Consider the following 15,903-nt stretch of genomic DNA (forward strand, 5'->3'; position numbering starts at 1 on the left):
GTAATGTCACAAAGATGTGTCGTGTGTGGCGCCTTTTAATCAAAGCAAACTGAAGATTTGTCACCATTTTTGTCTTGAATATTATGCACAATGAAGTTTAAAGTCAAAGTGATTTTATGAGCTGGACTGGAAAGATTGTTTTTTTGAGAAAAGAATGCATTAAAGGGGGAAAACTCTTACTATAACTTGCTTTTGAATGTTCATTTATATGAATGCAATATCAACTCAAAAGACACTTTGATTCAACATATTTATTTATCTCAAGGTTTAGTTTATTAATAGCTTTAGAGTCATGATTAGATCAACCTGTTATTAGGCCCCAGGGTAAGAATGTGAGCCAATTCCCACCTCGACCCCACATTCTCAGCAGGGATTAGCATCTGTAATTTTACACTTTTACTGGCTGACATTTTTGGGTTAGACAGTTTGCACAGTATCACATGACAAGGACCATAAAACTACATTTTGACACCAGGACCAGGAAATAATCCAGGGCGTCTGTTCCAGGGCCAGAGCACAGCGTTATTTGGTAATCTAGTCTGGTTGTTAAGAAATTATAATATTGTTCTTAACAATAGAAAAGAACAAAGTAGAATAGAAAATGGTCTGTGTTTTCATCTTGGTAACAAACAGGGCAAGCAGGCACCTCCAGAGTTAAATGTGGACCTTTAGTCAAAGCAAAAAAAAGCCTAAACTATCTGGTAGTTATTGTTGGGGAAATGTTAAAGCCAAATTATCTTTCAAAGCATTTCCGAACACTGATAGTGACTCCTTTCCGTGGTAAGACACACCTAATGGGAGCTCCCCTTTGTATCTGGCTGCGGTTTCATCTTACAACTTTTGCCAAAGAGGGAGGTGCTGTGGTCCTCCATGGGAAATTATTTGGGTAGACATCTATTGACTTCTAAATTAGTCCATTACCTCATTGAGGGCACATGGTCATTTCAGAAACTTTTAATCACAAACATGGGCACCAGAGTCATTGCTTTAACACAAAAAAGGAGTTAAATATTCAACTTTGTGTGCCTAAGTCAAATTAAGGTACATGTTTGAACCAGTAACATCCTAGATTAGAAGTATTCACTGTCTATTAATATATACTATTATCACATAACATTAAAACATATAATCCATTCAGTGCAAAGTCCTGTTTGCAAAAAACCTTACATATGGAAAAGTGCAGTCATGAAATGTCCTTTAAGGATCTGAAGCCCACTAAAACAGCCAAATAGTCCCTTTAAAAGTTAGAATGATTTAATTCATCAGTTAACTAATGTGTTACTCAAAGATATTTTATAGCATATATTTTATAAATTGATGAAATGTTTTGTAAGTAAAGTCTTAATCTGCAAATGAACTGATAATTTTAACTGTTAAATAAATGCTGTGGAGTAACAGACAACATTTCCTTCTGATATGCAGCTAAGCAGAAAATGGAAATGTGTTTTTAAAGTGTCTCATTTTTGTATTTAGGTCAAACATTCAAATGAGTTGTGTTTCATAGACAAAGCAACATCGCACTGCACTGTATAGGCTACTAGTGTAAAGTAACGACACACACCAACCTGCCACCTGACACCTCAGGTGCGTCACTTCACCTGCAGCCCCGCCCTCCCCTGAGGCACGACGTAGACCCACCTGAGCGCACCGCTGCACCACTTATTAACATTCATCCAGGAAAGAAAACCGTCTTTGTGGATTAATAAAGCGACCAGCTGATAGAGGCTGAAGACTCTGGATGCATCATAATGGAGGAGTTTTTTAAAACAGCTTTACATGTGCAGCGGCAGGACTCGTTCGTGCTGGACGACTCCAGTCTGGCTCTACCGACCGAGCTGAAGCTGAGATCAGCGGCGGAAACTCATTCAACCGACCGCAGCAGCCAGCGAGTCCAACAACAGGTCCAACTCACACTGGCACGCAGGGGGAAGAAGCCTGTGTCCAATGGTAATATCCAGTTTGTTGTCCTCCTTAGAAAGACAGATTCAATGGGCAGAAAGAGGCTTTTTTCATAAGTTTCTAAGTTTCCAGCTCAATTTTAACCTTTACAAACTGGCCATATTCTGACCCTTCACAGTTGACCCTATATATCACGGTTCTGAAATGGTGATTCATCTTTACTAAAGCTGTCAGGGAGAGTGTAAGTGTTTGAGGTGGTTGTTCTTCTCTTATATGTAAAAATGAGTCAGATTTGATCCCGAACAGAATTTAAGGGTAAAACAACAAAGAGACAAAAGCTTCTCAAATGTTTGATCATGATCATGAAGATGAAGATTTTCTTTTCAGAACTGCCTGACTATAATATAGTAATGATGCTACTCAAGGTTATTGTGTGTAGAAAAGGCCATTCATAACACTTCCTCCTTCAATAATAATAATAATAACAACAACAAAGAGTAATTATCTGTAGGGCTGCAAGTATTTCTGTCCTGACTATTATGTTTTCGATTCTTTTTTTAGTTTATAAAATGTAAGAAAAAAAAGGGTGAAAAATATCATTATAGCTTCAAAAAACAGAAGTTAAAATTTTTAAAAGTTTCAGTTTATTTGACCAAACCTAAAAATATTCAGTTGATTTTCATACAGGACAAACAAAAGTATCAAATAGTCACATTTGACAGGCAAGTTTGCCGTAAAAGTGATTATTCAATTATTAGAATAATTGCAGGAAAATATTTTTCCCTTCCTGTCATCATCTTGTAACCCCTTCAAGTCTCTGCTGCAGTTTACTATCAAACCTCCTGTGAGAGGCTTACAGGATTCAGAGTTCAGCTGCTCTGTTGTGTTCCCCTTGCCCAACAGGTTCCTGCAGTTTCATCCATACGCCTGAAGGCTCATGGAAGTGACAGCTGACTTGAAAGATAAGAATTTAATGAATCAGTCACACACTAACCTGCTTTCTGCGGGGTTATGCCCATATTTATCATGCACTGGTGGCCTAAATAAAGATGCAGGTGAGTCATAATAGACTCCAGTCACTTGCTAACAGTGTGATTACATACAAGATCTCTTCACAAATGAACATCATACTGCTTTGAAGAAGGCTTTAAACTAGCGATTGAGACCATAAACACATTTTGAAAACGTTTACTGAGGTTAGAAATCAAGTGAGAAGTTTGTGAATTCTCCATTGACTGGTATAGAGAAGTCCTTTTGACACCAAAACGGTCGCCCCCTGGTGGCCTTTTGATAGAATGCAGTTTTAAGTTACTTCCGCGTTGGCCTCATTTCAGAGGACCAGAACTCCCCGCCTGTATTCAACTCAACAATCAACATAAATAATATGCATAGACAGTATTTTAAAGTATCTGTTTAACATGTTTTTATCTCACCTCCACTTTTCCTTCAGCATTCATCAATCCCTGTTCATGCAAATGAAGGTGACATTTGTCTGGCAGTTAAAAAATACACTTGCAGCACTGTGAGTGTGCTCCTCACATTTTTTAGTAGCTCAGTGAGAGTCACGTCCTCAACGTCCTTAGGAAGTGTTAGTGTTGCCATGTGCTTTAGGTAATTACAGTGTGAAATAGGATCCTCTGACAAAACCTCTTCAACATGTTTCAGGTAGTGTCTATTTACAGAAGAACTTATCGAAGAGCTTCGATGCTGAAGATGGACTGTTTTCACACACGAAGGTGAGAAAGTCAGCCTTCTATCCATTTGATCAATGTATACATGTTATATGTAAATACAGTATATGTTCATTACTAAAAGGTTTCCGATTGCCTCAAAACTGCAAAAGTGCTCAAATGATGTCATAGATAACCATCAGGTGCAGTCAGTTCATTACATTTCTTGTTTTACATGTTCTGGCTTTTAAACCTGAAGCTGTTCATCATAAAAAAAAAACTTCACTGACTAGATTCATATCACACTGTACTTTAAATACTACATGCCTTCATTTGAATGTAGTGAGATGGGAGTGCCTTGTGGTCGGCTTTTGCTTTATGTTTAAAGCCTCCAGGCAGATTAATAGCTGTGTAACATTTAGCATGACATCAAAGATCATTTGTGACATTTTAACAGTATTTTGCCCCGGGTGTAACCAAATGCTGTGCAACTGTTACATAAACGTAAAATAACTTGTTGCTAATGGTAACTTTTGTCATTTCAGAATTACTTTATGATGTTGTTATGTAATAGTTAATTTTATTAATATAATACTAAACTAACAACAGTTATTTTCATTATTATCTTTAATAGCTTATTAGTTGTTTGGTCCATAAAAGGTTAAAAAAGGGTGTAAAAAATATCAATCACTCTTTTCCAAAACTGAAAGTCATGTCTTCAGATGTCTTGTTTTGTCCACAACCGAAAAGTTACTTAGTTTATTATCATAGAAAATTAAATAAACTATTAAATGTTCACATTTGAGAAGCTGGAATCAGAGAGTTTTTCTTAATGACTCAAAACGACAAATCGATTATCAGAATAATTGGTGATTAATTTAATAGCTGGCAACTACTTTATCAGTTGACTAATCATTGCAGCGCTAATACTGTATAAATTATAAATACAATAGGACCTAATTGACTGCCATAGACTTTAATGCATTATGTTAGTCCTGTACAAATCAGAATGACCTTTTGTGCAGTTAATGTTTAGTCGATACAGAGGATCAATATGTGGATCAATACAGTATGGCAAAAATTGAAACAAACAGGTCATAGTGTATTAAATTGTAAATTGTGTTTTTTTCCCCACAGGTAAATGGATCACACTTCACCAACCTCTCTCTTCCAGGCAACAAGCATGTGCGAAGACCATCCAGGAGGGTGGAAGTGTCTCCTCCACCGAGTCCAGAGTTACCTCGCAGCCACATTGCTTATAATCCTCGCCGTTTTGGCACGTACACCCAAGACCACAGTCAGTCACACTGGATGGGTGCTATGCTGGGCCACACACCTGGGTCAAGTTCATTTCAACGCTACGCTTTCTCAGAGGCCCCTTGGGGCACGAAGCTGCACACATCCACAGCTGTACGTCCAAGCTTCCACAAGAGGTCACTCAGACTGATTGAAGGACCACAGCCTGTGTTTGCAGATGCAGGGTTTCGACAAAGTCGCAAATCTGCGTCTGGCTGGAGTCCTAATCAAACTGTTTTCAAACAGGAAAAGCACGCTGTGCAGGGTCCGAATGGCACTGGGATGTTTGGTGCTCTGCAGCCTGATAATGGGTTGTCCTGCCTGGCTCAGGTCAGAAGGGAGGGTCAAGGGCTCCATAGACAGAATTCATACTCGCCCTCGGTCATCAGCGCAGAGGTGGTCTTGGGGAAGACATTTGAAGCAGATCTCCCCATTCAGGAAATACAAGCGCACAATTACACGACTCTGTAAGATCTTTATTTTTGAAAGCTCTCTCGGTGTGCGAAGCAGGTCATGGATACTCTTTTTGACTTGTTAATGATGCATTTTCTCATCCATTGCTGTCTTCTCACGCAGGAATACAGAGAACAAGCCTCCAGAGATGACGTTAGAGAGGGCCGTGAACCTGTTGAGCCAGGATGATGAGGAGATGCTGATCTCTGCAGCCAGCTACATACAAAGCCAAAGTTTCAGGAGTGCTGATGCTAAAAAGACAGTATGTATGGGATTTTGTTACAGTTTGGTGGAAGGCTAAAATCTAACATCATAACATCAACACATTTTAAATACACAGTCTAAACTCAAAATTAGATTTGACTTCTGAGCCCTTTAAGAGATACTTCAGGGAAGATTTCACACATTGCCCTGAAATGATTATTGCATTATATTTGATAAAAGTAAATGTTTATGTTGATTATTTTATGACCGTCTGCAAATCTGTCAATAAACAATCCACTCCTGTCTGTAGGTGTACTACCTCCACGGGATCCCAAAGCTCCTGGAACTCCTTAACAATGACAATGAAGAGGTGCAGCGTGCCACTGCAGGGGCGCTGCGTAATGTCGTTTACCAGAGCAGCGAAAACAAGATGGAGGTGAAGGAAAGTGATGGCTTGGCTACCATTTTGCTTGCACTGAAGCACAGCCGTGATGTGGAGACCAGACGACAACTTACTGGTCAGTTTTGAGTGGATGCTGAGCTTCATTTGAAATCTTGTTTTCATATTTCAGCCTCTGTGATAGTTAAGCACCAACCCTGCAGACCTGTAGTAATGAAGGTGTGTAATAATGAAACATTTCTCCACCTCTCTTTCAGGTCTTTTGTGGAACCTCTCCTCTCATGACCTTTTGAAAGAACGTCTCTCCAGAGAGGCTTTAACTGTCCTCACACAGTCGGTCCTGGTGCCAAGTTCAGGCATTTCTGAGGGCGAAAACCCAAAAGACGATCTCCTTGCGGATGCCGATGTTTTCCACAGTGTTACAGGCTGTTTAAGGTAGGCCTGAGATACTCTTTGAGCTTTTGTAGTGTGTATTATGGATCAGAGGAAACAGACGCCGCTACTGGTATCAGGTATTCATGTCATAATATAAAATATATTTAAGAATTTCTAAAAATACAATCATTCAATATTAAATGGATTACCTTGTATCCTGAAAACAATGGATTATACTTCATTGATTTCATCAGTACAGACCATAATGGCACAGGGTCAGGGAGGAAGTTAACTGTTTGCAATCTGTATCAGAGGTGATTAAGTAGTGCAGTAGAGCCTCAGGTCACTGCAACACAAGGGAATGATTTTATGATATCACAAAGTGCAAGGGTTACATAACAGATGGCCAAGCTTCAGAGTAATATAAAGCATCAGTGTCTGCCTAGCTGAGCGATGAGTAAACAGTCTACATGCTGTAAAGTGTCCTTCATCTAAATCCTGCTGGAAGCACTGACTTGGGATTTCTTTTTTTTTTACCACATAGTTTATATAGTTTTCTGTTGAGTCTTACTGTCTGTTAAAAAAACAGTAAAAAGAAAAGAAACACTAACAGCTACATGATGTCACACTAAAGAAAATATCCAGTTTCTCCAGTTCCAGTTAAATGATCTTATCTTATCATGACTGAGCTGAACGTCAGCATGATAACACGCTTACAATAACAATGCTTACATGCTGATGTTGAGCATGTTTGTCATTTTAAGACATCACCTTGGACTTGGACTTATCCTGCTTCCGGACATTTCCTCTTCTTCCTTGTTAAGTAACAACAAATTTATCAGCTGTTTGAGAATTTGTACCTCAGCTCTTTTGAGTCACTGTCCTTTTAATGCTTGACTGTCTTGCCTCACTTGTAAGTCGCTTTATGATAAAAGTAACTTCCAAGTAACAAAATGTGAATGTAAATGCCATATTTACCATCTTAGTTGGCAAGAGTTGAACAAGTGTTAATTTAAATTGATTTTGGAGTCTTTATTACCTTGCGAGGCAGCTGGATTTTTGAGATCATGCAAGAATCACAAGATCACATAAGAATCCATGTTATCAGGCTGCAGGTTATGTGCTTGTGTCCAAACCACCAGCAGTTCAGACCAGTCAGCATTATGGGAACTACTGGCAGCTATGGCGACAAAGAAGTCATCTTCCCCAAGGCAATCGCTCTTGGGCAAAAAATGACAAACTAGATCTTCTGAAATGTTAAAGTGAGGCTGAAATGATTAGACGTTTAAGTGATTTATTGTTTCATTTTTCAAGCAAAAATAGTGAAGAAAAGTGCCAAAAAGCATTTTCTGGTCCTAACTTCTCACACAAGTGACTCTGCTGCTGCGCTTTATCATTTTAAACAGAGTAGAGCTGCTTCTAGCTATTTTTTCCATTACTGATTAATCTGTCCATTATTTTCTCAATTAATAGATGAGCTGTGTGGTCCATAAAATGTTGATCACGGTCTCCCAAAGCCCAAAATTATGTCTCCTAATGTATGAATTTTTTGTTCCAACGAACAGCTGCAGCCCAAAAATATTCAGTTTACTATCATGAAGGACCAAATAATCCAGAGAAGATTCATATTTGCAAGCTGGAATCAGAGAATCTGGAAAATGTCTCCTTAAAAACAATGAATTTATAATCAAAATAGTTGGTTGGCAGGTTATTTCACATTTCAATGTATTTAATTGAAACCTTTTTTTTTGTTTTGCATTTGCTGCCCTGTGTTAAAGGCTGTAATTATTTAGTATATCTGTCAGCACCACAGATATTATCTCTGCCTATATCTGTTAGTTTCTTGTCATATTTCAGTCTGTTTCTTGGTTTTTTAACAGGCTTTTCATCACGAGCCACAAGTATTCAGTTAAATGACGGCTAAGATTATGTATCATATTATCAGCTCCTAGTTGAACTTTGCTGTATTTGGACATATTTCATCTCCCTGTTTACAAAGCAGGAGATATCAGAGGCACTGCTCCCCTGGCAACTACAGCCAAATGAAGAGAGTGAAAGACTGAATTATTCATCGAGCTCTTTCTTCTCTCCGCTCTGCTGAACTGAAATCACTCGATCCTCACCGCCACAGTGTTATCAAGTTCTCCTTAACATGTTCTGAAACCTTTATGAGCCCAAATTCCTGCCTCTTGTGGATGAGAAAAATGATGAGTTCCTCTCTGATTCATATTTCATCACTGCACAAAGAACCTGTTGTATAAAGACACGATGTCAGTGCTTTCATTTATTTTTCTGCGGAAGTTGGATTACCTAAAAATGTTTTGTTAGTCTGTGAAATAATATGTTATGGTTGCTACTGGATTTGAAAAAGCCTGAGATCCAAAACAATGTATCCTTTAACTTGAGCAAATTACAAGGTGGAGAGAAGAATACTTCTTTTTTCATATGACTATTAATGATCTGGGAATTCTTCAGTGTTGCTGTTTTTTCTTTCGTGGTTCCGTGGGACTGAAATCTACTTATCAGATTAACACACACACACACACATGTCACATTGCCTAATGGTTCTGACTGTTTTTGTTTCCAGAAATCTGAGCTCTGCTGGTCCAGATAGCAGGAAAGCAATGAGGGACTGTGAGAAACTTATTGACTCTCTGGTCTACTACATCCGGGGAACTATAGCAGACTACAAGACAGATGACAAGGTGAAATGAAAATGATAAGTATGCCAGAGAAAATGTTTATCCTTACAGTAAGACAGTAAGAATTTCTGCAGAACCCTCAAATCATTCACCACGTGTTGGTACTATTTTTGTTTGTGTTTTTCCACAACTCATTGCAATGTAATGCACATGAGCCATAATTTCCCCCTACACTGTAGTGAATGTCCAGTCATTCATATAAATCCTGTTGCTATTCAGTATTAATTAAAGTCACAAATTGGATGAACTGTAACTTTTACACATACATTTATTACTTTGATATAGCTCTGTTTGTGCTTGAGACACTATAATATGATATTTATCTATGTTAATATCTGCTCTGAAGTCCACAGAGAACTGTGTTTGCATCCTTCACAATCTGTCTTATCAGATTGAAGCAGAACTTCCCACAAAGCACATGAGAGATCTCCGGGAATCTCGGCAAAACTTGGCTCCTAAACCAAAGACTGTGGGCTGTTTTAGTTATCGCAGCGCCAAGATCACAGAGGTAATCCCCTTAGACAATAATCTACACTGACAATACAAAAGATGTCCTTGTGGTACAATACTTGATTATGATATTCAGTGAAAACTGCTGCACTGCTGCAGGTTTTATCAGAAAAAACAGCTTTCAAGTACAGCATCTTATTTATCTCACTCTTATTTTGTGCACAGGGAGGGAAATAAAGGCAAGTAGCACATTTTTACATCCCTGATTTGTCAGGTGTCTGTGCCAATAACTCAAAGATCTACAGCTATGAGTTCTTGAAGAAAATGAGGGTGTACTGTACCTTTAAAGTGTGCCGTAATAAAGCTCAAACATGCATTCGTACGTCCATTCTTGTATTTAATTTCTACACTTCAAAACACCTTAACATTACACCCATATGTGATAATTGAACACCTCATTTTTTTGTTAATATTTTGCTATAACAGCTCTTAAATTCTTTTGGGGAGCTTTGCAAGGATTTGCTGCTGTTTTAACTGCAAGAGCATTAGTGAGGTCGGATACTGATCTCAGGTGATAATAGTTCAAATTAGTCCGAAAGTCTTATTTTTGAGCATATTGTAGTATTCTTGAATACACTAGGCTACTGGAACTGAAGGCTCCAGTGTTCCCATTAGACCCTTAAAACCAACTAACTGCATTGCATATCTCAGTTACTACATCAGACAGTGAGTTATAATTATCGTGTGAATTTAAAGTATGTTGATGCTGCCAAATAGCATGTGAGCTCTGCTATTCTTCCCTGGTCAAGTTTAAAATGCCACATAAACACACCTAACATGATGCAGAAAATGATGCATGTCATTCAGTGTCAATCTGCTGCATAAAAACATCTTTTCATATCACTATGAACCCAATGAACTGATCTGAAATCGACAACTGCCTTTCCTCTCAGCATCTGGAGCAACGGGGCCCCCTGCTGGAGGAGAATGCAAACCCCCAGGGCATCGAGTGGCTGTGGAGCGCCATCATTATTCGGATGTACCTGTCACTGTTAGCCCGCAGTGTACGTCACTACACCCAGGAGGCTGCCATCGGAGCCCTGCAGAACCTCACAGCTGGAAATGGAGCGGTAGGACTGGACTAGCTCTATTTCTTTTTACTGTCTAACATGAGATGGAGATGATGCAGTTCTACAAATAGCAGTTTCAATATAATAATTTAAAATATTTATTATCATGTAATAAAAACCCTAAAGTACTGATTTCACCCCTTGCATCTGGTTGTGTGCATTTATTTTAAAGCTGTCGATCAGCTGATCATAATAAGAAATTTTATGGGAAACAAATATTTGCTAGAAAACACTTTTTTAAAATGTAGTTTTTTGCCATCATGTATTAAAATTCATATATTTAAATGATTATGCGTGGCCTGGCAGGTGACTGAAGCCATTGCCTTTACTATTGTTCAACGGGAAAATGGCCTCCAGCATGTGAAGAGGATGTTGCAGGAAGGAGAGAGTGGTATGAAGAGGACAGCTGTGTCTCTATTAAAAAACCTCTCTCGCTACCAGGAACTGCTCCCTGACATCGGTAACTAGTTTCCACTATTAGCCTGTTATTTTTTGACAATGTCATCACAGATTTGATGTACAGTATATTCACATACACGTTCAAGTTCACATAGAAAAAGTTTGAGGTATAGAGAACTTTTAAATGTTGTTGTTTAACTTTCAGTGTGTCATATCTCATCTTGAAGTCAAGCAGGTGTTGCCAGAGGTGGTGGAGATGCTCCCCAATGACGACACCGGTACCGACCTGCCGACTGACGTGACGGCCTCTCTGTGTCACATCCTCATTAACCTGAGCCAGAACAGCCTGCAGCACGTCAGAGACATCGTCAACCAGCGAGCCCTCCCGAGGATCATCAACATCAGCAACAAGGACAATGGGTTAGTCAGTGCTCACCTTATCATTGCATCATGCCCCATAACGTGCTGAATTATAGGCTTTTTCATGATTTGTGCTTAATGAAAGAAGTAGTGAGACTTTACTCACACATTTATCTAAAAGCAAAACATCTCTTACCTCTGATATCTACTTATCAATCAATCTTTATTTATATAGCGGCAAATCACAACAAAACAAGCAAGCACAGATATATATATATACTTATATTTTAAGGGCATCATTTCCTCTTTCTGTTCCTAGTTATGGACCCACCAGAGCGGGTCAGGCAGCCTGCGTCCTGCTGCACGCGATGTGGAAACACAGTGATCTCCACGAGGTCTTCAAGAAGGTCGGTGCCCACTTATAAAGCACAGCATATTACATGTTTTTCTTAAGCATAATGGACGTGCATCTGTCTGTCATGATTTCGTCTGTCTAATTCATTTTGGGCTGCAACTAATAACTATTTTTATTATTGATTACTATACCAATTATTTTCCCAATTATTCAATTTTTTTAGGAGGCTTGTTATAATTTCAAATTGCTCATTTTATATAACAGTCCAACACCCCAAAATATTCACTTATATATGACAAAGAAAAGCATAAAAGCTTCACATTTAAGAAACTGCAGTCAGTGAATATTTGGTATTTTTTTTCTTGAAAAATAATGTAATGTAGTGATTCATTTATTTTCAATAGCTTGTCAGGGCTTCATTTTGCCATCCAGGTTTTACTGAACCTTAAAAAGCTTTAATAAGCACTTTTTGAAGGAAAGTTGTCTTCAGTTTGCTCCATCAGACATCGCCATTTATGTTTGTAAAGCAAGAAAATACACATATTAATTGATTGTGGTGACAGGATTGAGGATTGATATTATTACGATGATTCTGAGAAACGGTATCCTAATCAATGACTGCACTGTTTCACTTTGTCATTTATTTATGATTGCAGGTTTATAAGAACTTGGGTTGTATGTTATACTAGAATTGGGCGATATGACAACATAAAATAACACAATAGTTTACTTCCAAACTGTTCAATCTTAGATAGATAATCTGATGATTGTATTTGGCCAATGTTGAACATCAGTACTGCTTTATTTTTTGCATAAATACTATTGAAATATGTTGAATTATGAGGTATTAAATGTATTACACTTGGTAGCAGCATGCACCACCTTCTGCTATAATGTCCTTTTTTATACTACCATTAGTTGTTACCAGAATCAGAATTTTTCAGATCATATAGTCTCAGTACCAGCTTATTCAGTACCTCTCAGAACCTTTTCATTTGTCCATAACAACCACTTTGTTTTTTTCTAAACAGTGCGGATACAGGAAAACAGATTTCATCAATGCGAGGACAACAAAGGCTGTGAACTCCAGCTGAGACTGAGCTGAAAATCTATTAACACCAAACTGAAGCTGCACTTGTTAACAATGTCTGCACCTGCGGCCACAAATCACTCAATGCACTGTTTGTCCTGTAATGTAATATAATGGAGTGTCTGCAGATTCAGAAAAGGATCATTCAATTTTTCCTCTCAACGTTGCACACATATGTTTGTGAACATTTCCCTTAAAGGTCTCATGAAATGGTTTTTAAAATTGTAAGTTTCAGCACTTTTTTTAGTTTTGTTGGCTTTCTTTATTAGATTCTGTACAACAGATATTTCTAGCCACTGATGAAGGCACGTTTCCTTAATGATACTGAATTCAATGTAAAGTATTAGTTTATGTTTGTGTAGTTATTTTTTATATTAGTGGCAGCTTGATGGTTGAAAATGTGTGTTGTAGCATTCAGCGTAGTAATTACACAGAGAACCACAAAAAATGAGAGAAATTGTGAAGCACTGTTTTTTTAACAAACCTTTAAACTGTTAAAGTAAATGTATGGAAGTGTATTTTAAGACTTAATGAAATGACTTTAAGAATGATTTCCTTCTCTAAAACTCAACAAGCTTCCCTTCTTTATTGAGTTGTTTTCAGATACAAATTAACTTTATTGTTCATTATGTTTTTGGAAAACTTGAATTATTACTAAAGTAAATGCCAGAAACAGTGAAAAAGTGATATATAACTACTATCTGCAGTAAATTGTCAACTGGTCATAGATAGCATTTTTTCCCCCTATTATGCCATTTCAACCAGATTTTTTTATTTTTTTGGTCATGACATACTCATCCCAACTTTTAGCTGCAGATCCACACGCTGTAAATCCAACCTTAGAGAAGCATCTTTTCCTCTAATAAGTAAATTTTACTTTTATGATGAGTGCTACAAAAAATACCGTCTTGAAAAAGGTCTGTCAGTATTTGGCCTTTTATTATGACCGTCTCAAAAGTCTTGTTATACTACATACATTCTCCTTTATTACAGGTACAGTGTATGATTTCAGATTTCTGTTATTTGAGGAAAAAGTCAAATAACATATCAGTGAGTCCAGTCATTATTTCTGGGTTCTTAAACTGTGCCTGACCCTAATTAAACAAGTAAATTATTCACAAATCAAGTGTGGAAGATCATCAGATATAGCTTTAAGATGTTTTTCTTTCACACTCATTTGTCAGGCCTCTCAGTGACTTTGAGGCCCTGAAGCAGGCTCCTGGCATGGTGTGACATCACAGCTGAAGTTGGGAGGCTGAGTGCCAAACAACGTCACCCCTCCCAGACAAGACTTATTCAGGCCAGGGCAGAGATGAGATTGAGCTTTAGGAGCATTTATTTCATGACAAAACAGGAACATGGGAGAGATTTGACACTGAGGGAAAAAGAAATAAGAAATAATATGATAATACTAGATGCACCACCACACTGCTCAGTAGGAAACTCCTCCTCAGAGCATTGGTGGTCTTGCTCAGACAGTTTTTATTTAAAAACACAGAACCCCAGAGAGATCCACTTTGTCTAATGAAGCTGATCCCAACTGGGAAATATCCAGAGGCCTCACTTGATTTCAGGCGGTGGTTGAATTTGCAAAAATCAAATTAACTGTATCCCACAAAGCTGTTTCCGGCTTCATATCAGTGACTCTCCAGATACACGGAGCGAGGGCATGTGCTGGGAGGCTTGTGCCACATCTGCAGCTACAGTACGTAAGACATAATGTAGCATGACAAGACATAAAAAATGCTTTTGAGCACTGATAAGATTTTCCTCTTGTTGTTTTCTGGCATTGTGTTAAGCTGCTGCAGGAAGCATATGTGTTTAATGTTTCTGTTTGGATTCATAGTGTGAGAGAAAATTCAGGAAGGATACAGAATAATTAAATTAATCAGTATTTCAAATGTAAATATGATTCATTTAAGATTTTAAACTTTTTTCTCAGGTCCTGTAAACAAAGTGAGGTATGTTGTGATTATATCCTGCAGGGGGCAGTGGTGTAGCATTAACAGCTCATAAAGAGCCAAGAAGAGATTCAGTTTTGATCTATACAACATTGTCCCTGTGTGGGTACTTTGTCCCCAAAATAGCATTATTTTTCACATTCATAAATTCTCCATCCCACATGTTTTAAAGTGGTTTAGCCCTCAGATTAAACTATAAGCCTTTCTATTTGAGGAACTAAACTCTGCACTTTTCCTCGTTTCACTAATAATCTCTAATTCACTTCACTTTCTGAACTATTTTGGTGACAAAGTCCATGATTTCCACGTCTCGGTCTTTTGCGCAAGGAGAGAAAAAAAAAGCTCTGAAGAAGCCAAATCCTTTTTAACAATAGCCTACTTGTCTTCCCGCAGCTTATGCAGCTCTGAGAAGAAGAGCCTCATCCTCTTGTAAATGAAATGAATTTGGAGCTCAGACTTTTAAGAAAAGAATCATGAGAAGAAGAAAAAATCAGTGTACACACGTGTTAATTCTCCTCTAGTGCCCAAGATAGCTTTCCTTGTCATGTGTGAGGGATTAACTACTCTAAGGTCCCAAGAATGATATTTATAGACCAACACAAAAATAATATATGTCCGAAATACAAAAATAGTTAACAGGTGTTTAGACACATGAGATTGTGTTTGTTTGCTACTGGAGCAGGGTGAAGTGTTACAGGCTCATACTGGAGGTGTCGACTAACATCTGAACATGTTTAACCTTTGTGTCGTCCTCCCGGGTCAAATTGACCCCATCTCTCTTTTGACTGTTCCTTCTTTCCTTCCTTCCTCCCTCTTTCTTTAATTTTTCCTTCATTCTTCCCCTCCTTCCCTCTTTCTTTGCTCCCTCCTCCTTCCATACTTCTTTCCTCACTTCCTTCCTTCCTTCCTCCCTTCCTCCTCTCCTTACTTCCTTCCTCTTTTCCTCCCTCCTTACTCCTTTCCTTCCTTCCTTCCTCCTGTCCTTCCTTCCTCATTTCCTTCCTCCCTTCCTTCTTTCTTCACTTCCTTCCTTCCTTCATTCCTCTTTTCCTCCCTCCCTCCCTCCCTCCTTACTCCTTTCCTTCCTTCCTTCCTTATTCCATCCTTCCTTCCTCTTTTCCTCCCTCCCTCCCTCCTTACTCCCTTCCTCCTTCTTTCC

The 15,903-nt window shown here is 38.3% G+C and overlaps 1 protein-coding gene across 2 annotated transcripts; it reads left to right on the top strand.

Moving 5' to 3' along the window:
- Positions 1-5,096: 5,096 nt before the first annotated feature.
- pkp2 (plakophilin 2) lies at positions 5,097-13,251 on the top strand. 2 transcript variants are annotated; one of them, XM_062444164.1, is made up of 10 exons: positions 5,197-5,580; positions 5,833-6,040; positions 6,180-6,357; positions 8,885-9,002; positions 9,346-9,507; positions 10,403-10,579; positions 10,886-11,039; positions 11,206-11,398; positions 11,658-11,745; positions 12,725-13,251. In XM_062444164.1, the coding sequence occupies exons 1-10, from the start codon at positions 5,467-5,469 to the stop codon at positions 12,785-12,787; spliced, it is 1,455 nt and encodes a 484-aa protein (XP_062300148.1). In that variant the 5' UTR covers positions 5,197-5,466; the 3' UTR covers positions 12,788-13,251. The 2 variants fall into 2 exon arrangements, with proteins under 2 accessions (XP_062300149.1, XP_062300148.1); XM_062444165.1 differs by lacking the exons at positions 11,658-11,745; positions 12,725-13,251 and having other exon boundaries at positions 5,097-5,332; positions 5,442-5,580; positions 11,184-11,291.
- Positions 13,252-15,903: the final 2,652 nt, after the last annotated feature.

The sequence above is a fragment of the Scomber scombrus genome, chromosome 22 (genome assembly GCF_963691925.1).
Source record: "Scomber scombrus chromosome 22, fScoSco1.1, whole genome shotgun sequence".
Taxonomy (NCBI): domain Eukaryota; kingdom Metazoa; phylum Chordata; class Actinopteri; order Scombriformes; family Scombridae; genus Scomber; species Scomber scombrus.

What these genes read in the sequence shown, in the direction of transcription:
- pkp2 (XM_062444164.1), top strand. Translation starts at nt 5,467, where the DNA reads ATGACGTTAGAGAGGGCCGTGAACCTGTTGAGCCAGGATGATGAGGAG. An exon ending in GACCAGACGACAACTTACTG is followed by an intron (nt 6,041 to 6,179) that starts GTCAGTTTTGAG and finishes CCTCTCTTTCAG; the next exon opens with GTCTTTTGTGGAACCTCTCC. An exon ending in TCCACGAGGTCTTCAAGAAG is followed by an intron (nt 11,746 to 12,724) that starts GTCGGTGCCCAC and finishes TTTTCTAAACAG; the next exon opens with TGCGGATACAGGAAAACAGA.